Source organism: Chlorocebus sabaeus, chromosome 20 (genome assembly GCF_047675955.1).
Source record: "Chlorocebus sabaeus isolate Y175 chromosome 20, mChlSab1.0.hap1, whole genome shotgun sequence".
In the NCBI taxonomy this organism is placed as follows: Eukaryota; Metazoa; Chordata; class Mammalia; order Primates; family Cercopithecidae; genus Chlorocebus; species Chlorocebus sabaeus.
In genome coordinates this window covers 12074475-12099049 of record NC_132923.1, presented here as the reverse complement: position 1 = coordinate 12099049, position 24575 = coordinate 12074475, and the positions used below count along the sequence as shown (strand labels likewise).

The 24575-nt window shown below is 49.2% G+C and overlaps 1 protein-coding gene across 4 annotated transcripts; it reads right to left on the bottom strand.

Moving 5' to 3' along the window:
* Positions 1-14784: 14784 nt before the first annotated feature.
* SELENBP1 (selenium binding protein 1) lies at positions 14785-23465 on the bottom strand. 4 transcript variants are annotated; one of them, XM_007977204.2, is made up of 12 exons: positions 23351-23445; positions 20459-20515; positions 20189-20301; positions 19750-19935; positions 18633-18753; positions 17196-17378; positions 16752-16930; positions 16245-16323; positions 16041-16162; positions 15663-15755; positions 15400-15518; positions 14785-15186 (listed from the first exon to the last, which is right to left on the bottom strand). In XM_007977204.2, the coding sequence occupies exons 1-12, from the start codon at positions 23352-23354 to the stop codon at positions 15024-15026; spliced, it is 1419 nt and encodes a 472-aa protein (XP_007975395.1). In that variant the 5' UTR covers positions 23355-23445; the 3' UTR covers positions 14785-15023. The 4 variants fall into 4 exon arrangements, with proteins under 4 accessions (XP_007975395.1, XP_007975396.1, XP_007975397.1 ...); XM_007977205.3 differs by lacking the exon at positions 20459-20515 and having other exon boundaries at positions 23351-23465; XM_007977206.2 differs by lacking the exon at positions 19750-19935.
* Between the last annotated feature and the right edge of the window lie 1110 nt (positions 23466-24575).

Below are 24575 nucleotides of genomic sequence, written 5' to 3'. Positions count from 1 at the left end.
GTTTCTTGATTTCCCGTGTGTACTTTCCTTCCAAGGAGTTGCAAATGCATTTGCATCCCCATAGTTCTGCAGTCGGTGAACCCTGGAATTTTGATGGACTCCCACGGGAGTGCTGGATGCCAAAGGAACTTTTTACCCTCAGGGAACATTGTACTGAACGGGTTATGGGTTCTTAACCCTTTTCCTTAAGACGTTTTAAGGTTATGAATCAGACGAAAGCAATGGACCCTCTACCATGAAAAATGCACACACAGACCAAGTTTTGCATCTAATTTCAGAGAGATCATGGACTACAGGTTGAAAGCCTCTTAAATGGATATATTTTGTTTTGCACAGCGGACATGTTACAACCAAAACTGTATTTGCCATCCTGACATCTAATACGTTCTCCAGGCTCATCATTAATGTGCTTTTGTAAAGAAGACAGCAGTGCTGCCTGAGCTCATCACCATTGCCCTTTTACAGCCTGCCTTTCCCTATTACCAGCTTCTATGAGTACTGGGGGAAGCCAGGAGATTGTGGAGTTGGGGGAATAAGGATATATTGGCAAGAAGGTTTTCTTTTTTCTTTCTTTCTTTTTTATTTCTTTGAGACGGAGTCTCACTCTATCGCCCGAACTGGAGTGCAGTGACGCGATCTCGGCTCACTGCAATCTCCGTCCCCCGGGTTCAAGCGATTCTCCTGCCTCAGCCTCCCGAGTAGCTAGAACTACAGGTGCCTGCTACCACGCCCGGCTAATTTTTTTTTTTTTTTTTTTTTTTTTTTTTTGAGATGGAGTCTCACTCTGTTGCCAAGCTGGAGTGCAGTGGCACAGTCTTGGCTCACTGCAACTTCCACCTCCTGGGTAGAAGCGATTCTCCTGCCTCAGCCTCCTGGGTAGCTGGGATTACAGGCGCCTGCCACCACGCTGGGCTAATTTTTGTATTTTTAGTAGAAATGGGGTTTCACCATGTTGGCCAGGATGGTCTCGATCTCTTGACCTCATGATCTGCCCGTCTTGGCTTCCCAAAGTGCTGGGATTACAGGTGTGAGCCACCGAGCCTGGCTAATTTTTTGCATTTTTAGTACAGATGGGGTTTCACCATGTTGGCCAGGCTGGTCTCGAACTCCTGACCAGTCAGAGTCAGATTTATTAAGCAACAGAAAAGCTCTCAGCAAAGAGGGAGCCCAAAAGAGGGTTGCCAGCTATGAGGCTGAGTGGGAGGGTGAGGAGGGCGGCTTATGGAGTGGGAAGGGGAGGAGTCTGCTGACCGGGCCTGCAGGCCATCTTGGAGAAAGCACCACTCAGAAAGAGGTATGATAGTGTAAAGAACCAATTGGAGGCAGAAGTGAAGGCTTGGCTCAACAACTTGGCCTGGAACCAATCAGGGGCTGAAGTGATGATTCACCCTATGTAAATAAAGACTCCCCCTGTGGCCAATCACAGAAAGATAAGCATATGTAAAATAGGTGAAAACTAAGAGACTAAGGTGTGCCAAAGAGAGAGAAATATGTCCAAAAAGGGAGTGGTATTTGTTCATCTGGGCCACTATTACACATTGCCTACTAAGATTGGGAGTGATTTATTTTTTATTTTTTAAGACGGAGTCTTGCTTTGTCACCCAGGCTGGAGTGCAGTGGCACAATCTCCGCTCACTGCAACCTCCACCTCCCGAGTTCAAGTAATACTCCTGCCTCAGCCTCCCGAGTAGCTGGGATTACAGGCTCATGTCACCACACACAGCTAATTTTTTATATTTTTGGTAGAGATGGGATTTCACCATGTTGGCCAGGCTGGTCTCCAACTCCTGAATTCAAGTGATCTGCCCATCTCAGCCTCCCAAAGTGTTGGGATTACAGTCGTAAGTCACCGTGCCTGGACTTCTTTTTTTTTTTTCCACCGCTGCACTCCAGCCTGAGTGACAGTAAGACTCTGTCTCAAAAATAAATAAACGAACAAACAGCTGGGCACAGTGGCTCATGCCTGTAATCCCAGCACTTTGGGAGGCTGAGGTGGGTGGATCACTTGAGGTCGGGAGTTCAAGACCAGTCTGGCCAATATGGTGAAACCCCATCTCTACTAAAAATACAAAAATTAGCTGGGCTGTGGTGGCGCGTGCTTGTAATCCCAGCTACTTGGGAGGGTGAGGTAGAAGAATCACTTGAACCTGGGAGGCAGAGGTTGCAGTGAGCCTAGATGGTGCCACTGCACTCCAACCTGGGCAGCAGAGTAAGACCCTGTCTCAAAAAAAATAAGTAAAAAATAAATACAATACAATACAATAATAAAAAATAATACAAAGACAAACTGCAAATTGGGAGAATATATTTTGAAGACATATAACTGACAAAGGATTATTATCTGGAATTTTTGAAGACTTCCTACAAAAGAAGATAACCACCTGGGCATGGTGGCTCACTTCTGTAATCCTAGCACTTTGGGTGGCTGAGATGGGCAGATCACTTGAGATCAGGAGTTCGAGACCAGCCTGGTCAACATGGTGAAACTCCGTCTCCACTTAAAATACAAAAATTAGCATTAGCTGCGCATAGTGGTGCACACCTGTAGTCCCAGCTACTTGGGAGGCTTAAGTAGGAGAATCGCTTGAACCTGGGTTGCAGTGAGCCAAGATTGCTCCACTACACTCCAGCCTGGGCAACAGAGTGAGACTGCCTCAAAAAAAAAAAAAAAAAAGAAAAGAAAAGAAAAAAGAAAAAAAGAAAGAAAAAGAAAAAAAAAGATAACAAACTAGAAAAATGGATGGGAATTTCACAAAAAAGCAGAAATGGCTCATAAACATATGAAAAGTTATTCCCTATATGATAATCAGGAAAATGCAAATTTTAAAAGATACCATTTCACACCCACTAAATTGGCTTTTCTTTTTTTTCTTTTTCTTTTTTTTTTTTTTTTTGAGGCAGGGTCTTGCCCTGTCACCCAGGCTGAAGTGCAATGGCATGATCACGGCTCACTGCAGCCTTGACCTCCTGGGCTCAAACAATCCTACCACCTCAGCGTCCTGAGTAGCTGGGATCACAGGCACGCCACCACACCCAGCTAATTTTTTTTGGTTTTTTTTGTGTAGACGGAGTGTCACCTTGTTGCCCAGGCTGATCTTGAACTCCTGAGCTCCAGCAATCTGCCCACCTTGGCTTCCCAAACTGTTGGGATTACAGGTGTGAGCCACAGCAAAAGTTTTAACGTCTGGCAATATTGAGGGTTGACATGGTAATGAATCAACAAGAGCTTTCATTCACTGTTGTGGGAGTGTAATTTGGTGTAACTGTTTTGGAAAATAGTTTAATATTACTTGGTGAAGTTGAATATGTGAGTATTTCAATTTACATTTAATATATCGGTAATTGCTCTCTTAGACATATGCCCAAAAACACAGGCAGTAAAGTTTATAGTCTCACTGCTTGCATTAGTAAAAACTGGAAATGATCCAATATCCATAAACCCTAGAATGATAAGTTGTGATATAGTCACTGGATGGAATGTCATAGATCAGTGGAAATTAATGAGCTACAGCCACACATATCCACTGGATGAACTTCAGAAAGTTAAAAAACCAAAACACAGAAGAAAACATACAGTGCAATGCAATTTATAAATATTTAATGTCAGGCAAAACTGAACAATATATGGTTTATGGGTAAATACATATGTGGTAAAAATAATTAATAAAAAGCAATAGAATCATGACCATAAAATTAAGGATAGAAGTTACCTATGATGAGCAAGGGAAAAGAGGTTTGGGAATGGTTGTTTGGCAGTTAGCACCTTACATAGCATCTAATTTAATATGCTTGTTTTCCAATGAATGGCCAGTCATTTCAATATATACTGCCATTTTCTTCTTCTTATAACTGTTTCCTTTTGCAGTTTTATCATATGCTTTTATTGTGTACTAACTTTCCTTGTATAGTTGGGTGTATTTCTGGACCTTAGCCTCTCTTTTTAAAAAATTTTAATTTTAGGTTTTTTTTGCTTTTTTTGTTTTTTTTAAGACAGAGTCTCACTCTGTCACCCAGGCTGGAGTGCAGTGGCAGGACGCTAGCTCACTGCAGCCTCAAACTCCTGGGCTCATGTGATCCTCCCACCTTAGTGACCTGAGTAGCTGAGATTATAGGCGCATGTCACCATGTCCAGCTTGTTCTCTTTTGTTGATTCTTTTTGTCTATTTCTGCACCCATAACAGAGTTTTAGTTAATGTAATTGTATAGTATATTTTGAAATCTAATGCTGAGAGTCTTCTGTTATTGGTTTTATTAATTAAAATAATTATTCCTATATATGGAAGATTGTATTTTCCAAATGTGGCCACAATGTTTCTGGTTCCACACACTATTTCAGAATCTCACAACTTCCCTGTCAAGAGGTGGAGTCAGCCGAGCGTGGTGGCTCACGCCTGTAATCCTAGCACTTTGGGAGGCCGAGGTGGGCAGATCACTTGAGGTCAGGAGTTCAAGACAAGCTTGGCCAGCATGATGAAACCCTGTCTCTACTAAAAATAGAAAAATTAGGCTGGGTGCAGTGGCTCACACCTGTAACCCCAGCACTTTGGGAGGCTGAGGCAGGTGTACTACCTGATGTCAGAAGTTTGAGACCAGCCTGGTCAACCTGGGGGAACTCTGTCTCTACCAAAAATACAAAAAATTAGCTGGACATGGTGGCGGGTGCCTGTAATCCCAGCTACATGGGAGGATGAGGTGGGAGAATCACTCGAACCCAGGAGGTGGAGGTCACAGTGAGCCAAGATCGTGCCACTGCACTCCAGCCTGGGTGACAGAGTGAGACTCCATCTCAAAAATAAATAGATAGATAGATAAATAGATAGATAGATAGATAGATACATAAATGAAAGAAATGGAGTCTAGTCCCTGTTTCCTTGAACCTGGGAAGGCCTTTGTGAGTGGCTCAGTAATTGGAATGTAGTGGAAGTGATGCTGTGTGACTGCCAAGTGTCGGCTGGAGTAGGCGACACGCCTTCACCTTTGCTGCTCGCTCTTGGAACCCAGCTACCATGTTGTGAGGGAGCCAAGCAGCCATATGGAAAGGTCATGTGTAGATGTTCCGGCCCCAGCCCCAGCTGAAGGTCCGAGTGACAGCAGCATGAGTCTCCAGACGTGTGAGTGAGTGAGCTATCAGATGATTCTAGCCTCCAGCCTTTAAGCTGCCTCCACTGACACCGAGCAGAGACAAGCTATTCCTGCTGAGCCCTGTCCAAACGACAGATCTGTGGGCAAAAGTGATGTTGTCATTGCTTTAAGCCACTAAGTTTTGGTGTAGTTTGTTACACAGCACTCGGTAACTGGAACACTATACATTCGCATTTCCGGTCTAGTTTTAGAAACAGCTTGTCAAGTTTCATAAAAAATCCTCACCCCTCTGAGGTAACATGTTGTGATAAGTATCCTCCCGTATTCACTTCCATGTCATTGCAAACAGGACCACTTAAATAGAGGTTTTGTTTTGTTTTGTTTTTTGAGATAGAGTCTCGCTCTGTTGCTCAGGCTGGAGTGCAGTGATGCAATCTCAGCTCACTGCAACCTCTGCCTCCCAGGTTCAAACGATTCTCCTGCCTCAGCCTCCTGAGTAGCTGGAACTACAGGTGTGTGCCACCATGCCCAGCTAATTTTTGTGTTTTTAGTAGAGATGGGGTTTCACCATGTTGGCCAGGTTGGTCGCAAACTCCAGGCCTCAAGTGATCCGCCCTCCTTGACCTCCCAAAGTGCTGGGATTACAGGCTTGAGCCACTGCGCCTGGCCTTAAATAGAAGTTTTTTGTTGCTATTGTGGTTGAATTTGTTTTTAAAACTGGGGATTATACTATAGTTATAGAGTTATTCACACAACTCTACGATTACTTTTTTCCATGAACAATGTGTTGCACATATTCCTCTAGGTCAGATAGTATTGAGGGTAGAGAGTCTGCCACACATCAAAATCAGGAAGTCAGGGAAGGGACTCCTAAGAGCATGCCAGAGGATGGCACGGAGCAGATATCCAGAGCATGGAGCCAGCTGGTCAAACACTTGGAAGATGAAAGTGGGAGGGCTGGATGCAGGAATGCGAGAAGGATTCTCTGAGATGAGTGCAATTGCCCGATGCTGTCTTTTAGAGACTTACTGGAGAGCAGTGTGTGAGATAATGCTTGAAGGACCAACGATGGGATAGACGTCTCCCAATGCTCTCTTATCTCCTTTGTCCTGGCGGACTGGCAGTAGAGCTTTTCTGAGGGTGTCCTTGAGCTCAACAAACTTTCTAGAACCTTCTACATGGCCTTATAAGCCAGGGTGTTGGCAGGAGATCCTAGGTGATATGATAGACTTTTCCCACAGCACACTCCCCAGCTTTGCTATTCTTGCTCATCTAGCCTGGTTCTGGGGTGTGGGGTAGAATCTTTGTGAGTGCAGCACAGAGAAGTGGGTGCAGCTACTCAGGAGGCTGAGGCAGGTGGGTGGGTACCCTTTCCACATTGCTGGTGCCTGGGTTGTGTGTTACAGGAGGGCCTCTTGTTTTTGGAGTCTGTTTCGGTGACATAGGGTTAGACATAATGAGAGGACGCCAAGATCAGGATAAACCTGAATAGGATTTTAAGCTTTTATTATGAAAAAGATTTCTTTCTTTAAAAAAATTAATTTTATTGTGTATATTTAAGATATACATAATGTTACTATAGTGAAGCAAATTAATATATACATCATCTCACACAGTTACTCTTTTTTTTGTTTTTTGTTTTTGGGAAGAACAGCTAAAAACTATGAAAAATTTCAAACATGTAAGAGGAGAAGGAAGAATGTAATCAACACCCACATACTGCTTGACCACATCCTGCTTGAATGATTGTCCACATCTGATCATCTTTTTTTTTTTTTTTTTGAGACAGTCTTGCTCTGTCGCCCAGGCTGGAGTACAATGACATGATCTCCACTCACTGCAACATCTGCCTCCTGGGTTCAAGGGATTCTCCTATCTCAGACTCCCTGGTAGCTGGGATTACAGGCATGGGTCACCACACCCGGCTAATTTTTTGTATTTTTAGTAGAGATAGGGTTTCACCATGTTGGCCAGACTGGTCTCGAACTCCTGACCTTGTGATCTGCCCACCTTGGCCTCTCAAAGTGCTGGGATTACAGGTGTGAGCCACAGCACCCGGCCCCTTTTTACTTTTTCTTTTTTTTTTTTTTTTTTTGAGACGGAGTTCGGCTCCTGTCGCCTAGGCTGGAGTGCAGTGGTGCAGTCTCGGCCTGCAACCTCTGCCTCCTGGGTTCCAGCGATTCTCCTGCTTCAGCCTCCCAGGTAGCTGGGATTACAGGCACACACCACCATGCCTGGCTAATTTTTGTATTTTTAGTAGAGATGGGGTTTCACCATGTTGGCCAGACTGGTCTCGAACTCCTGACCTCAGGTGATCTGCCCACCTTGGCCTCCCAAACTGCTGAGATTACAGGTGTGACCCACTGCGCCTGGCCCTGATCTTTTTTTGTTTTGTTTTGTTTTGTTTTGTTTTGAGACAGTCTCGCTCTGTTGCCCAGGCTGGAGTGAAATGACGTGATCTCGGCTCACTGTAACATCAGCCTCCCATGGTCAAGAGATTCTCTCGCTTTAGCCTCCTGAATAGCTGGGATTACAGGCGTCTGCCATGAAGCCCAGCTAATTTTTGTATTTTTAATAGATACGGGGTTTCACATGTTGGCCAGGCTGGTCTTGAACTCCTGACCTCAGGTGATCCGCCCACTTCAGCCTCCCGAAGTGCTGGGATCACAGGCGTGAGCCACCGCGCCCGGCTGAGCCACTGCACCCGGCTGATCATCTTGTTTCATCCATGCCTTCCCACTCTAAGTTACTATAATGCAGACATTCATTATATTGTATCATCTTTAAATACTTAGGTATTTACAGTAAATAATTTAATGTGATTAAAAAACAAAGACTCTCTTTTTAAATAATGCCAAATGCCATTATCACACCTAAAAATAAAAAATTATTTCTCAATATCATTACACATCCAGTCACTGTTCACATTTCTCTAGTTTTCTCAAAAACTGCATTTTTCTCTTGATAGGTTCAAATCAGGATCAGCAAAGGTCACACACTGCATTGTATTTGGTTCGGTTAATGTGTTTCCCAACTCTTTCTAATCCATAGTCTGTCTCTCTCAATGGGTCTGTTGAGGAGACAGGTCATTTGCTCTGTAAGATTTCCCACATTCTGGATTTTTATTATTGTATCTTTATAGTGGTGTGTATTTGTTTGTTTGAGACAAGGTCTGGCTCTGTCACCCAGGCTGAAGTTCAGTGGCATGATCACAGCTTACTGCAATCTCCACCTCCTGGATTCAAGCAATTCAAGCAGGATGATGGGTATGTGTATGTGGACGTTTATTACATTCTTCCTTCTCCTCTTGTATGTTTGAATTTTTTCATAGTTTTTAGCTGCTCTTGCCAAAGAAACAAACAAATGAGTAACTATTTGAGATGATGTGTGCCTGTGGTCCCAGCCTCAGCCTCTGGAGTAGCTGGGACTGCAGGCACATGCCACCATGCCCAGCTAATTTTTGTATCTTTTTGTAGAGAGGGATTTTTGCCATGTTGGCCAGGCTGGTCTTGAACTCCTGAGTTTAAGTGATCTACCCAGCTTTGTTGCGGGAAGTCAGGGACCCCAAACGGAGGGACCGGCTGAAGCCGCGGCAGAAGAACATAAATTGTGAAGATTTCATGGACATTTATTAGTTCCCAAAATTAATACTTTTATAATTTCTTGTACCTGACTTTACTGTAATCTCTGAACATAAACTATGAAGATTTCATGGACACTTATCACTTCCCCAGTGAATACCCCTGTGTTTTCCTATGCCTGTTGTTACTTTAATCTCTTAATCCCATCATCTTCTTCGTAAACTGAGGAGGATGAATGTCGCTTCAGGACCCTGTGATTGTGTCAACTTCACAAATTGTTTGTAGAGCATGTGTGTTTGAACAATATGAAATCTGGGCATCTTAAAAGAAGAACAGGATAACAGCGATGTTCAGGGAACAAGAGAGGTAACTTTGAACTGGCCGCCGGTGAGCCGGACGGAACAGAGCTATATTCCTCCTCTTTCATAAGCAAATAGATCGCTGAATTTTTTTTCTCAGCAAGGAACATCCCTGAGAAAGAGAATGCGTCCTGAAGGTAGGCCTATAGACGGCCCCTTTTAAGGCGTCCCGTCTTTTATGGTTGAAGCCGATGGGATGAAATAAGCCCTGGTCTCCTATGGTGCTCCCAGGCTTACTAGGATGGGAAAATTCCCACCTAATAAATTGTGGTCAGACAGGTTACCTGCTCTCAAACCCTGTTTCCTGATAAGATGTTATCAATGACAATGGGTGCCGAAACTTCATTAGCAATTTTAATTTCTCCTCATCCGGTGGTCCTGTGATCTCACCCCGCCTCCATTTGCTTTGTGATATTTTATTACCTTGTGAAGCATGTGATCTCTGTGACCCACACCCTATTCGTGCACTCCTCTCCTTTTGAAAATCGCTAATAAAAACTTGCTGGTTTTATGGCTCGGGGAACATCACGGATCCTATGGACGTGTGATGTCTCCCCCGTACACCCAGCTTTAAATTTCTCTCTCTTGTGTTCTTTCCCTTTATTTCTCAACCCAGCCGAGACACTTAGGAAATAGAAAAGAACCCACGTTAAACATCGGGAGCGGGTTCTCCCGATACAGCTTGGTCTCCCAAAGTGCTGGGACTACAGGCGTTAGCCACCGCGCCTGGCCTATAGTATTTTTAAACTTGTTCTTCTGTTCCTTGTATCTCCTATAAACTGATGAGAGACCTAGAGGCTTGATCAGACTCTTTTTTTTGAGATGGAGTTTCGCTCTTGTTGTCCAGGCTGGAGTGACTGCAGTGGCGCGATCTCGGCTCACTGCAACCTCCCGGATTCAAGTGATTCTCCTGCCTCAGTCTCCCAAGTAGCTGGATTACAAGTATGTGCCACCAGGCCTGGCTAATATTTTGTATTTTTAGTAGAGATGGCCAGGCTGGTCTTGAACTCCTGACTTCAAGTGATCTGCCTACCTTGGCCTCCCACAGTGCTGGGATTACAGGCGTGAGCCAACACACCTGGCTCCCTTTTTTATTTTTTATTTTTTGAGACTGAGTCTCATCCTGTCACCCAGGCTGGAATGCAGTGACATGACCTCAGCTCACCAAAACCTCCACCTCCCATGTTCAAGCGATTCTTCTGCCTCAACCTCCCAAGTAGCTGGGACTACAAGTGCACGCCACCATACCTGGCTAATATTTGTATTTTTGGTAGAGATGGGGTTCGCCATGTTGGTGAGGCTGGTCTCGAACTACTGGCCTCAAGTGATCCACACGCCTCGTCCCCCCAAAGTGCTGAGATTACAGGTGTGAGCCACCATGCCCGTTCCTTTTGCTCGTTTTCTAACTGGAGTGTTTGTTTTTTTACTGTTGAGTTTTTAGAGTTTTTCATGCATTCTAGATACAAATCTTTTGTCAGATATGGCATGAGTCCTTTAGACACAGCCCTAGTTGTCTTTTTTTTTTTTGAGACAGTCTCGCTCTGTCGCCCAGGCTCGAGTGCAATGGCGCGATCTTGGCTCACTGCAAGCTCCGCCTCCCAGGTTGAAGTGATTCTCCTGCCTCAGCCTCCTGAGTAGCTGGAATTACAGGCGTGTGCTACCACGCCCTGCTAATTTTTTTATTTTTAGTAGAGATGGGGTTTCACCATTTTGGCCAGGCTGGTCTCGATCTCCTGACCTCGTGATCCACCCTCCTTGGCCTCCCAAAGTGCTGGGATTACAGGCGTGAGCCACCACACCTGGCCACCCCAGTTGTCTTCAGTAGTTTCCCTGCCTTCAGGTATGGCAATTGCTCTTACCAGAATGAACAAGATGAATGGGATGGAATATTGTTGAGTGGAATTTTAAGCTTTTACGAAGAGATAGAAATGATGTAGAACTACATTATCCTTTCTCATTCTGAAGAAGTTTGGTTATTGAAGAGAAGAGGGCAGAGACTAAGGAGAGAAACCTATGGTAAAACCTTATAAATCCCAAGGCTCCCTGTAACTCCCTACTCATCTTGAGCACTTCCTTTATATTCATTTATTCATTAAAGCATGCTAAGTGCCAACATCCAAGCTAGGTACTGGGAATTAACAGAGAGTTTCGATTCAAAGAGACATGTGTTTATGATGAGGTTAAGTGCAGCAGGCTTTGTGGGTGTTAAGATGGGCCCCTGGCCTGGAGGAGCCAGGGAAGGAGGTTTCCCAGAGGACATGGAAATCTGGCTTGGATGGCAGGTGAGGCAGAAGGAGGGAATCGGGACTCCAGTTGAGGTGGACGTCTCAGAGAGTGTGTTTAAAGGCCTCAAAGGAAAAGTATGGTGTATTCCTGGCGTGGTGAGACCATACTGGGGGTCCTAGGCTGCTCCAATGTTTAAAAGAAAGATACCTTTTCAGAAGACTGAAAAGAATGTAAGTCAATACCTGAATGTTGTTTAATATTGTCTAGGTAGAGAATAAAGGAGTCAGTAGAATTACCATTTGGGCTGGGCACGGTGGCTCATGCCTGTAATTCCAGCACTTTGGGAAGCCGAGGTGGGCGGATCTCTTGAGTTCAGGGGTTCGAGACCAGCCTGGCCAATATGGTGAAACCCAGTCTCTACTAAAAATACAAAAAGTATCCAGGTGTGGTGGCACATGCCTGCAATCCCAGCTACTTGGGAGGCTGAGACAAAAGAATTGCTTGAACCCAGGAGGCAGATGTTACAGGCAGCCAAGATTGTGCCACTGCACTCCAGCCTGGGTGACAGAGCAAGACTCTATCCAAAGTAAAATAAAATAATAATTACCATTTGGCTGCTGTCTCTAAGGGTCCTGACATTTCTATTAGATTCCTTCTATAAAAAATTGAGCCAGGTGTGATGCTTACGTTAGGCTGCAGCGAGCTGCAATTGTGCCACTGCGTTCCAGCCTGGGCACCAGAGTAAGGCCCTGTCTCAAAAAAAAAAAAAAAAAGAATAAAAGAATTGAAGGCTGGTCATGGTGGTTCACTTGTGTAATCCCGGAATTTGCAAGGCTGAGGCAAGATGATCACTTGAGCCCAGGAGTTTGAGACCAACCTGAGCAATATAGGGAAACTTTATCTTGAAGAAGAAGAAAGAAGAAAAGAAGAAGAAGGAGAAGGAGGAAGGAAGGAGAAAAAGAGGAAGAAGAAGGAGAAGAAAGAAGAAGAGGAGGAGGAATAAGAAGGAGGAGGAGGAGGAGGAGAAGAGGAAGAGGTGGAAGAAGAGGAGGAGGAGGAGGAAGAGGCAGAGGGAGAAGAGGAAGAAATGAAGAAGAAGAGGAAGAAGAAAGAAGAAGAAGAGGAGGAGGAGGAGGAGCACCTAGCACAGGGAAAGGAGACATCTCTGAGTAAGGTTCTAAAATACCATCTGGGTGAGGAGACAAGAGTGCCATGGCCTGGCCTGTTGGATTGGTTCACCATTGTGTTCTTAGCCCTCCTGTGTGTTAATGTTTCTGTATTCTAGGTAGAGGTGACACATTTAACCTCCTGATATGGTTTGGATCTGTGTCTCCATCATATCTCATGTTCAGTGGTAATCCCTAGTGTTGGAGGTGGAGCCTGGTGGGAGGCCTCAAAGGTATTTCAGAGACCTTTGCAGCAGCTCCTCCCATCACAGGCCCAGAGGCCTAGGAGGACTGAATGGTTTTATGGGCCATGTCCAGGGCCCCCCTGCTCTGTACTGCTCCCTGCATTCCAGCTGCTCTAGCTCCAGGTGGTGGCTCAAAGGGGCCCAGGTATAGCTTGGGCCACTGCTCCAGAGAGTGCAAACCTAAGCCTTGGCAGCTTCCACGTGGTGTTAAGCCTGAAGCTGTGCAGAGTGCAAGAGTTGAGGCTTGGGAGCCTCCGCCTAGATTTCAGAGGGTGTATGGAGAAGCCTGGGCTCCAAGCAGAAGCCTGCTACAGAGGCAGAACACTTATGGAGAACCTTTACTAGGGTGGGGTGGAGGAGAAATGTGGGGTTGGAGCACCCACACAGAGTCCCCACTGGGGTGCTGCCTAGTAGAGCTGTGAGAAGAGGGCTGCTGTCTTCCAGACCACAGAATGGTAGATGCACTGCCAGCTGGCACCCTGCAGCTGGAAAAGCCACAGGCACTCAACACCAGCCCATGAGAGCAGTCATGGGGGCTGAACCCTGCAAAACCACAGGGGCAGAGCCCAAGGCCTTGGGAGCCCACCCCTAGCACCAGTGTGCCCTGGATTAGGGACATGGCATCAAAGGAGATTATTTTGGAGTATTAATATTTAACAACTGCCCTGCTGGGTTTTGGACTTGCATGGGGCCTGAAGTCCCTTTCATTTGGCTCATTTCTCCCTTTTGGCATGGGAGTATTTACCCAATGCCTATACTCCCATTGTATCTTGGGAGTAACTAACTTGTTTTTTTATTTTACAGGCTCATAGGTGGAAGGGACTTGCTTTTTCTCAGATGAGACTTTGGGCTTTGGACTTTTAAGTTAATGCTGGAATGAATTAAGACTTTGGGGATTGGCCGGGCGTGGTGACTCAAGCCTGTAATCCCAGCACTTTGGGAGGCCGAGACGGGCGGATCACGAGGTCAGGAGATCGAGACCATCCTGGCTAACACGGTGAAACCCCATCTCTACTAAAAAATCCAAAAAACTAGCCGGGCGAGGTGGCGGGCCCCTGTAGTCCCAGCTACTCGGGAGGCTGAGGCAGGAGAATAGCCTAAACCCGGGAGGCAGAGCTTGCAGTGAGCTGACATCCGGCCACTGCACCCCAGCCTGGACGACAGAGCGAGACTCCGTCTCAAAAAAAAAAAAAAAAAAAAAGACTTTGGGGATTATTGGAAAGGCATGATTGTATTTTGAAAGGTGAAAAGGATGTGAGATTTGGGAGGGGGCAGCAGCAGAATGATATGGTTTGAACCTGTGTCTCCAACAAATCTCATGTCAAATTGTAATTCCCAGTGTTGGAGGTGGGGCCTGGTGGGAGATGACTGAATCATGGGGGATGGGTTTCTCATAAATGGTTTAGCACCACCCCACCTTGGTACTATCCTCGAGGTCATGAGTGGGTTCTCCTGAGATCTGATTGTTTAAAAGTGTGTGGCACCTCCCCCTCACTCTCTCTGTCTCTTGCTCCTACTCTGGCTATGTGATGTTTGCACTCCTCCTTCACCTTCTGCCACGACTGTAAGTTTCCTGAGGCCTCCTGAGAAGCTGGGCAGATGCCAGCGTCATGCTTCCGGTAGAGCCTGCAGAACCATGGCCAATTAAACCTCTTTTCTTTATAAATTACCCAGTCTCAGGTATTTCTTTACAGCAATGCAAGAGCAGCCTAATAAACCTCCCAACAACTGAGTTCTCCCAGTAGTCTTGCCATCAGTGGAAATTTATTACACTATACAGAACAGGGGTCCTGGGGTCTCCTGTGTGTGAGGGAGCATATTACATTGTCTTGGGAGTGATGGGTGAGATTTTTAGGTTTGTTAAAAGAAAGCATGGTTAAAAAAACAAAACTTCAGAAATACCAATTTACATTCTCTACCCCCAGGTCTCCTTGTGACAATCATCCCCAAAATTTTCAGATTCTGTCTGGCCATAAAAGTGAGATTTTGGCATTATTAGCATCACTGGTGTGAACTAGTTACCATAACCCCCCCCCAGAGGCCTCTTTAGCCTTTTCTTGTACAAGATACAAAGCATAGACAGAAGAGGAGACACAGGCCTTGGGCCCCCAAAGACAAGGCCGTCTGAAGAACAGGGTCAACAGTTTATTTCTTGGTGCCTCCAAGAGCTCATGGAAAAGCAGCACAGTGAGCAACAAGCAACAGTGGTCAGTAAATGGATACCACTCAACACGTTGCCACAGTCTCAGCTTGGCTGTGTGGTACATGCTGCCAAGGGTTGGGTGCCAAGAGAGAGCAGAATGAAGCCAGGTCCCCAAGGAAGTGAGGGCTCAAAATATGGACTGAGGGTGATGAGGGTGGAGTTCAAATCCAGATGTCAGAGCTACAGTCGCCCCCAGGGTAGCGGAGTTCATGGGCGAGGGCTGGGCCTAGAGGCTCCTTCCCGAAGTCCACCAGGAAGTTGGGGTTCAACTTCAGCCCTCCTTTTACTGTGTCTACATCAACCTGCAGCATCACAGAGCCTTCCCTGGTGGAAAAGGGGAACGGGGTAAGGGAGAAGTCAGAGGTGGCTGCCCCCTTCCCCTGAGATTTTAGGGGAAGGCTACTGAGGAACAAGGAATGACCAGGGTCTTGATGGGCCATCTGTGTGGTGGGGTACAGGGGTCTCCCTAAGGAGTCTTCAGAAAGCCAAACAGGAAGAGGAGGGCTGGGGAGGTGAGCCCATGTGTCTGCTTCTCACCTGATGAGATCAGGGTAAAACTGCTTGTCCCAGGCGCTGTACAGCGACGTGGTCACGTAGAGGCGCTTCCCGTCCAGGCTGAGCTGGATCATCTGAGGGCCTCCAGCCACCCGTTTTCCCTTGGGAAAACCAGGGGTCAGAGCCCAGGGTAACACACAGATCCTAGGCACCACCCCAAACCCAAGAGCATGCTCAGCTTCTCCCCCACATATTCCTCAAGCATGGGTCTGAGGGGTCCAGCAAGTAGGGGGAGAGGCTCTTACCTTGACCACCAGGGGCTCTGGCTGGGACTTTAGTTCCTGGTCCTCTAGCACTTGCACGGGGCCTCCCTTAACGATGCTGCCCCCGAGGAAGAGCTGGATGGGGAGGTGCAGAGGATAAGGAGGACCGTAGTGGGAGGTGCACATGTTGCAGGAAGAGCAGCTTGCCTGACTGGGATCTCTCTTTCCTTTCAGACGTGCTCTGCATGCCCATCCCTGGCCTGGACAGTCCTGGGCCTGCGCTGTCCCGCAGCCCACATGTCTGCTTTTCCTGCACCTCCCTCATCATCCTCCAGCTGCTTCAGACCATCCACCCCATCCCCAGATTCTCTTATCCTTCCTTCCTTCCTTCCCTTCTGCTCCTCCTGCCAGGGCCCCCACCTGTCCTGTGAGGCGGGGCCTCTGTGGGTCAGAGACGTCATACTGCCTCAGGTCCCCATGCAGCCAGTTGCTGAAGTACAGGAAGCGGTCATCCAGGGACAGCAGGATGTCGGTGATCAGGCCTGGGGGCGGGGGCGAGTAGACCCTTTAAGGACTCTTGTTTCCCAGGCCAAGAATCAACTTTCCCGTGCCCTAGGCACTCACCTGGCATTTCAGGCAGCAGCCAGCCCTTCACTTTCTTGGGGGGCACCTGGATCACCTTCTCCACTGACCAAGTACCTCCCTACGTTGAGGGGTGGAGGGTTAGGTTAGCTGGCAGAGAGGTGAGCCTATCAGAACTGGGGACTGAGGGTTAGATCTGGGTTGCCCAGACCTGGGAGGGAGAGAATAGATGACCGGCCTTCTTTCCACTAGGACCTAACTCCATGCAAGCCCCTTTAGGCAGGGGTTGTGTCTGCTTCATCACTGCATTCCCAGAACATAGCACAGTGCCCAGCACAGAAGTTCACTGAGTAGTTTTTGAATGAATGAATAAATATGGCCAGTTAGGGTTCAGGCAGAAGTTGGCCTACCACTGAGAGAAGAGAGACAAGGCATGCAGCCTCGTTTTTTTCATTCCTGGAGATGCCTGGGAGCACCATTACAGAAGCCTGCTTAGGTAGAGCTGCTGACAAAACTACTGGGAGGGGAGGGCCAGAGGGCGTATGTCACCTCGTTCTTGTAGAAGCGCTGGATGGTGGAGCTGAGCGCGCAGCCCACAAAGCCTTGGGCAGCATCTGGGTTGTGCAGGAAGCGGATCTCCAATGGAATAAGCCCATCTTTTAGAGACAGGGTCTGCACGATCTCATGGCGCTGCCAGTCCCATACATATAAGTGGCTCCCGTACAGCCCTGGGGTGGGAGTGGGGCCGGAGGATAGGCTCAGCATCAGGGGTTGGAAGGCATGGGCAAACAGGCCACTAATCAGGGCAGAAGGTTAAGAAATGGATTGGAGGGATCAGGAGGACGCTTGAGCAATCTGAGCATGCAGTGCATCCTATGCCATCTCCCTCAGATTCTGGGGCCACAGGAGGGAAGTGCGGGGCTGGGAGATTTGGAGCAGAAAGCAAGGGGATGTGGGCCCAAGGCTCCTGCTGGCCCGTGGGGGGATTCTCACCAGCCTCCACATCAGCGGGGTTGAAGCCATCTCGTAAGACATTGGGAGCTGCCCACTCAGTGCTGATCATAACATTGTGTCGAGGCTGGTACCAGAAGTCATAGCCCAATGGCGCAGCGCCCCCAGGTCGCTCCCATGTCCCCTTCACCTCGAATGTCTCCCCATCCAGCAGCACAAAACCCCCTGAACAGGGAAGGAAGTAGGGTGGCAGGTAGAGGCAGTAAAGACACTAACCCTACCCTCCAGCCCTCTCCCCCAGGCATGTCTAAGAGGCTGAAAGCCCATTGCCTCCACCTCCACTGCTGGATTTGCCAGCTCCTTAAATTCAGGCATCCATGGCTGGGGGCACAGTGGCTCATACCCGTAATCTCAGCACTGTGGGAGGCTGAGGCGGGCGGATCACTTGAGGTCAGGAGTTCAAGAACAGCCTGGCCAACATGGTGAAACCCTGTCTCTATCAAAAATACAAAAAATTACCCAGGCATGGTGTCACATGCCTGTAATCCCAGCTACTCAGGAGCTTGAACCAGTGAGGTGGAGGTTGGAGTGAGCTGAGATTGCGCCACTGCACACCAGCAGCCTGGGCAACAGAGCCAGACTCCATCTCAAAAAAAAAAAAGGAAAAGAAAAAGTAAATTAAAAATTCAGGCATCCAAAGGGTCTCACCCAGGCATTCAAAGGTGGCCAGGTGGCAGGGGGTGCTTTACCCTAGTGCCCCTGTCTCCTATCAACTTCATCCGTCCCTCAGATCACAGCAGAAATGTTTCTCCTACGATATCTTCTGGGACTCAGTACCCGGTATTCTGTTGTCCAGCCTCCCACTTTTGGAGTGGGATTCCTCCCAGAGTCTAAGCTCCATTCTGCTCACTACATTTTTTCTGAGATAAGGTCTCACTCTGACGCCCAAGCTGAAATGCTGTGGTTCAATCACAGCTCATTGCAGCCTCGACCTCCCTGGGCTCAGGTGATCCTCCTACCTCAGCCTCTTGAGAAGTGGGGGTTACAGGCCTGAACCACCACACCCAGCTAATTTGTGCATTTTTAGTGCAGAGTTGCCAGTGCCAACTCTGTGTTATCGGCAGACAACACACAGACGGGGTTTCACCATGTTGGCCAGGCTGGTTTGGAATTCCTGAGCTCAGGTGATCCGCTGGCCTCGGCCTCTTGAAGTGCTGGGATTATAGGTGTAAAGCACCACACCTGGCCTGTTTTGACTATAACTTTGAACTGAATTCATCAGTGAAGACTCATCTTAATAGAACTATTCAAAACTGAAGTTACTTGCTAACATTTAAAATACTGACTGGGATCCAGCTCACTGCTTCTCCTTGGAAAGTCATTCCATCCCTCCCCTTCCATTCTGCTCCTCCCACAGAACAATGCTTTCCACATTTCACAGCTATGGAAGTTTTCATGAGCACATATGCTGGCAGGTACCTTTGCCATTGCCCTTGAGGTCTCCCAGGGAGCTGATCATCACCTCCCCGCTGGCCAGGCAGTGGCTGGTGTGGAGAAAGGCCAGTTCGCACTTGGCATGGATGTCCTTGGGCTCAATGACCTGGAAGGGGTGGGGAATGGTGTCAGAATCATACAGGACTGGGAATCCCTGCTCTTAACCGCCATACTCCTCCTACTTCTATCTGCTGACTCTGTCATCTTTTTTTTTTTTTTTTTTTTTTGAGACGGAGTCTCACTCTGTTGCCCAGGCTGGAGTGCAGTGGCCGAATCTCAGCTCACTGGAAGCTCCGCCTCCCTGGTTCACGCCATTCTCCTGCCTCAGCCTCCCGAGTAACTGGGACTACAGGTGCCCGCCACCTCACCCAGCTAGTTTTTTGTATTTTTTTAGTAGAGACGGGGTTTCACCGTGTTAGCCAGGATGGTCTCGATCTCCTGACCTCGTGATCCGCCCGTCTCGGCCTCCCAAAGTGCTGGGATTACAGGCTTGAGCCACCGCGCCCGGCCCCATCTTTTCCTTCAAAACCTGGACACAACTCTCCTTGTGGGAATATGACAGAGATTCAGTCTGGTAACTTCTACAGAGCAGCAAGGGAAAGTCAGAGAGATTGCTAATAACTCCCTGGGCAGGAAGTGCTGACCTTTCCCCGTGTGTCCTGAAGGCACACACAGCCCTGTGAAACCATAAGCTCCTCCCGGGCTGGCCCAGACCAGTGTTAACTCTGTATTACCAGTAGACAACACAGTAAGTGCTTGGCACCAAGAGTGCACTAAACAAAGTGTTGGGAGGGACTGGAGTTTTTAAGAGAAGCCCTGAGCTGCTAACCGCATAGGGGGAGTAAATGGCTCCCTCCCTCTCTCAGAGTAAAACAAGAAGCCTCCTCCCTCTTCTCCAGTGCCCTGGTCACCGTGCTGGAGGGTGATGACCCAGAATGCCTGGGTAGACTCTGCTCTGAAGTCCAACCTCCCTCCCTGCTGCCGAGCCAGATCCTGTGTAAGAGCTGGAGGCTGCTGGTTTAGGTCTGGCTTCCTGCCCGTAGGCTGCCTGGGGTGGCAGGTGTCTTGTGGTCTACTGAGCTGGCAAGGGCAGAAGACATGCCTTGTGCAGCTTTGGGGCCCGGGGCTCAGAGCCCACGTCCACCACATAGATGCGAGAGGAGATGAGACTGGGCAGCACCAGCTTGGTGCGCGACTTGCTGCTATCACCGAAGCAGCTGCTGCAGGTGTTCCATCCTGAGTGATGCAGCTCATCCTTCAGGTTGGGCATGGGCAGCCGGTGGATGACCTAGGATGCGGGGAGATGGGGTGCTCTTCCAGGCCACGCTTCTGTCCGCTTCTGGAAGAGGGGCCCCTGCGGACCTATTTTGGTTTGGAAGCACGGCACAGGCTGGATTTCAGCACTCCCCTTGTCCCAGGTGGAGCCTGCACATCCATACCCAGGGAGGGCCAAGAAGGATGGAGCTGGGAAGGGGGGCCCCAGGGCCAGGGAGGAGGGCAGCTACACTCTTAAAGCAGCTGGTGCCCAAGCCCTGCCTTACCTGGCAATACTGGGGAGACTTGGGGTCAACATCCACAGTGGCCAGGTAATCTGGGGCCTCAGTGCCTGTGTTTCGGTAAATGCAGGGCAGGTAGATGATCTCTTCTCTGGGTCCTGCAGGGTAGAAAGCAGGCAGCAGGGACGGCAGGGTGGGAAGGAAGGGCAGGGGAAGTGCTGGGGGTGCCAGAGGGTGGGGGCTAGGTCTGAAGTCCCTCCACCCCTGGCTGTGGAATCAGCAGTAGGGCACTGGCTCTCAGACCATGGCAATTACCTTTCATGGCCTCCAGAGGGGTGGAGTAGCCGGGTCCACAGTTCCCACATTTTGTAGCTGTGGAAGCAATGGGGCACATTGGCTGGGCCACACTCTGGAGGGTGAAGGCTCCCTCCCCACATCCTGCAGCATACATCCCAGTGGGCCACGGCAGTGCGGCTGGCCTACGTCCCCAATCCAGCCTCATTGCTCTGGCCTGTCCTCTCTGCCCCCTCAGAGCCCTGATGAGGGTGAGGTTGTGCTGGGAAGAGCTGGAGACACGTGACCTGAAGGTAGACAGGCAGTCCAGCAGGGCCCAGGGAGGGCTGGAGGAGGGCTGATGCAGCTGGGGTCGTGTGGTGTAGTGACTATGACACAGACTCGGAGCCCAACCCCAGCCCGCCACTGACTAGCCAGGGGAGCTTGGGCAAAGTACTGAAGCTCCTCGACCCCAATTTCTGCATCCTCTGTAAAACGGAGATGGCAAGAATTCCCCAGTGGGCTTTTACGAGAAGTAAACACAAGGATGCAGTTGGTGTGCAGCTCTCTGCTTGTCTGGCCAAAGCCCAGGCACCCCTGGCTGTTCTTGGGGAGCCACTCTCAGGGAGAGAGCGTGGCGCCTGCTCAGCTCCCTTCACCAAGATGTTTCTATATCAGGGGGAGGCCAATTCCTGCTTTTCTCTCCCCTGGGTCCTGATCCCAGGCTGCTAGCCAAGGGCTGAAGTACATAACTGAGAGTCTGGGGCTAATAGCAGCTGGAAGTTCTCAGGCCGGTTTCTACCCCTGGGTGTGCCCCACTTCCTTTATCTGGAAAGTGAGGTGTTTGGCCCAACTCTGGAGAGCCCAGAGGCCTGCCCACCAGAGAGGTAGGGAGCAACCCTTCCTATCTCTGAAGTCTGGCAAGAGGGGTCACACTAATCTCCAGGAGGGAAGTCAGCAGATGTGCAGCAGGGCTGGGACATCACAGCTGCCAGCACCCCAGCATCAGAGTTTGGGGCCTGCTGGGGAGCAGGGGCTAAAGAATAACCCAGACGGGGCGGCAGGCTGAAAGAAACCCTGGAGTGGAGTCCACAGGCCTGGGCCCTGTCTCCTGCCTTGTCCTGTGGTCAGTCCAGCCTCTGCCTTCACAGCTGGGCCGCAAGTGAGGAGCCAGGAGTAGGCAGAGTGGGGCCACCACTGGGGCTTGGGACTCCCACTCGCAGCAGCCAAAGGACTTAGGAAGCTGAGAGGCAGCAACAGCGTTCAGAGTCTGGAAACCTGGTTTCAAGTCCCAGGTCTGATGCCCCATTTCTCCATTTTCTCCTCTTCATTTATGAAAAGTGGGCAATAATGATATTCTACCTACTTCTCTAGGTAGATATGGAGGACAAATAAGACAATGTATTTCAAAGTCCTTTCATAAAACTGAATTAGGCCATGTGCGGTGGCTCATACCTGTAATCCCAGCACTTTGGGAGGCTGAGGCGGACAGATTACCTAATGTCAGGAGTTTGAGACCAGCCTCGCCAACATGGCAAAACCCTGTCTCTATTAAAAATACAAAAATTAACTGGACGTGGTGGCGTACACCTGTAATCCCAGCTACTTGGGAGGCTGAGGCAGGAGAATGGCTTGAACCCGGGAGGTGGAGGCTGCAGTGAGCCGAGATCGCACCATTGCACTCCAGTCTGGGCTACAAGAGTGAAATTCTGACTCAAAAACAAAAACAAAAACAAAAAACAGTGAGTTACTGTGTAAATATGGGAAGCGCTGTGCCAGAGGACAGGAGAATGCCAGAGAGTGCTTGATGCCCGGAGAGAGGGCTGGAGGTGGGGCAGGGAGAGAGAGAGAGAGAGATCCAGTTCTGCTACATAACCTTGCTAAGTCGGGGCTTGGCACCAGATGCCAGCGGGTGGGGAAGGAAGTTGCTGGATACAGAAGGGAAAGGAGGTTAAAAAACTCCAAGACATCAAGACGGAGATACAAAAACTACAAAGCCAGGGAGAAACTGAGAGGGAAGTAAAGGTGCAGAGGAGGAGTTGCCCGCTCTGCAGCCTCTGCTCACCCCCCACCCCACCAACCCCAGCAACCCCAGCCCCAGCATTTCGCAGGGTCAGGCCCAGCATGCCACCGCAGCCCCAGGGAGCATCATTCCTTTTTCTGGGGAATACCCCCCATCTGAAGCATCTCAAGCAAGATCTCAGAGCAGCTTTGGGTTTGGGATGGACCCAGGGAAAGCTCAAGTGGGTTTTCCATGCCAGGCTGGCTGCTGGGCATTCTGCCAGCTGAGGAAGAGCCAGCCCCAAGTGGGAAAGGACCTCCCAACCAAACCCCAATTCCTTCTCAGCCTGTCACCCAGGAGCCCACGGATGGAGGAAATAGCAGGGCCAAGGGGGATTTAGGGGTGGAGGAGGCATTGAAACAGGTCCCCAGTGAAAGAGCGCGGGGGTCTCTGATTTCCCTCCCAAAGAGCTTTGCTGTGTGGGGTAGCTAGACAGTGACCTGGGCACAGAAAAGCTTGGACTCCCTACCTCCCTCCCTGGAGTGCAAAGTTGGCCCAGGGCTGAAATCAGGATCATCTCTTTCCTATGTGAGGGCCAGGGACTGAGTGGTGTTCTCTAAGAGCCCCCCCGTCTGATTTTCCCAGCTGCAGAAAGGCACCCTGGCCCCAGCCTCTGCTGAATGGAGCCAAGTCAGGGCCCAGGATCCCACTTCCCAGCAGTGCCTCTGCCCACCTTCCTCAGAAAGTTTGGCTAAGCTGGGAAATGCAGCGGGGTGGTGGGGGAGGGGTGTGCAGACTGGGGACAATGAAGCAGAGTCCACTGCTCCCTCCCCAGCTACCCCCTCAGGTTTTCTGGCATTTTCTGGGGGAGGGCCTTCCAAGTTAGGGGCAGACAGAGCAGGCAATGAGTGATTGGAAGCCCCTCTCCTTACCCATGCTGCCAACTGGTACACTTTGATCCTGGCGGGTTTGCTGTGCTGGTGTTAGAGGCCGTTGTTCCAGGGAAGGAGCAAAGGGAGGGAATTTATACAACCAGCTGGGGGTGGGGCAGAGAAGGAGGAGGGCCCGGGCTGTAGCCCAGAGTGAACTACTCAGGGCAGCTGGCCAGGATACTCTCAAGTGGCCTAGGGCAACTGGTGTTTGAATTATGGGGTGTGCGTGTATGTGTTTAAGTGTGCATGTGTGGGAGCCTGTCCTTCCTTCCTTCCTTCCTTCCTTCCTTCCTTCCTTCCTTCCTTCCTTCCTTCCTTCCTTCCTTCCTTCCTTTCCTTTCCTTTCCTTTCCTTTCCTTTCCTTTCTTTCTACAGGGTTTCACTCTTGCCCAAGCTAGAGTGCAGTGGCGCGATCTTGGCTCACTGCAGCCTCCGCCTCCTGGGTTCAAGAGATTCTCCTGCCTCATCCTCCCGAGTAGCTGGGATTATGGGCACCCGCCAGGTGTGCTAGGCCCAGCAATTTTGTATTTTTAGCAGAGAAGGGATTGCACCATGTTGGCCAGACTGGTCTCAAACTCCTGACCTCAGGTGATCCACCCATGTCAGCCTCCAAAAGTGCTGGGATTACAGGTGTGAGCTGCCAACCCCGGCCAGCTCATGCTCTTTAGTGGGTGCCTGGGTGTGTGTAGATGTGTGTGTCTGGGCATGTGTGTGTTCCTGTATACCTGTGTGTTGCTCGTGCATGTGCCTGCATCAGTGTGTATCTGTGCCTGTGTGTGAATTTCCACCTGTGCGAATGTGCCTGTGAGTGTGCTTGTGTGTATTTGTGTGTGTGTGTGTGTGCGCCTCTGTGAGTATGTGCCTGCCAGAGTATCTACGCTTGTGTGGACATGTGCATAAGTGCCTGTGTATGTGTAGCGTGTGGCTCTGTGGCTGTGTGTGTGCTTGTGTAAGCCTGCACATGTATGTGCTCCTGTGTCTCCAAATGTTCATCTTTGTATTTGGATCTGTCTCTTGGCATTTAGGGACACCCGGGACTGTGGGCCCATCTGCTCCTACCTCCACAGCCAGGGTCACCTCTTCCCTAAGATTGCCCTCTTATTCCAGATATTCATACTCTTTGGATAAAAGCTCTGGGGTGAAGTTTTTATTGGTTAGGAAAAAGAGTAAAGTCTGGGCTTGAGATTGCAAGTAGAATACAAGGTTTCCAAACCAGAGTGGAGGG

Bases quoted from the DNA above. Each gene is read 5' to 3' on its own strand.
- SELENBP1 (XM_037997951.2), bottom strand. From the start codon at position 20,645: ATGAGGCTGGATTGGGGACGTAGGCCAGCCGCACTGCCGTGGCCCACT. The intron at 20,302-20,458 runs GTAATTGCCATG...TCTACCCTGCAG, and splicing joins CCCTCTGGAGGCCATGAAAG to GACCCAGAGAAGAGATCATC. The intron at 19,936-20,188 runs GTAAGGCAGGGC...CCCGCATCCTAG, and splicing joins AGTCTCCCCAGTATTGCCAG to GTCATCCACCGGCTGCCCAT.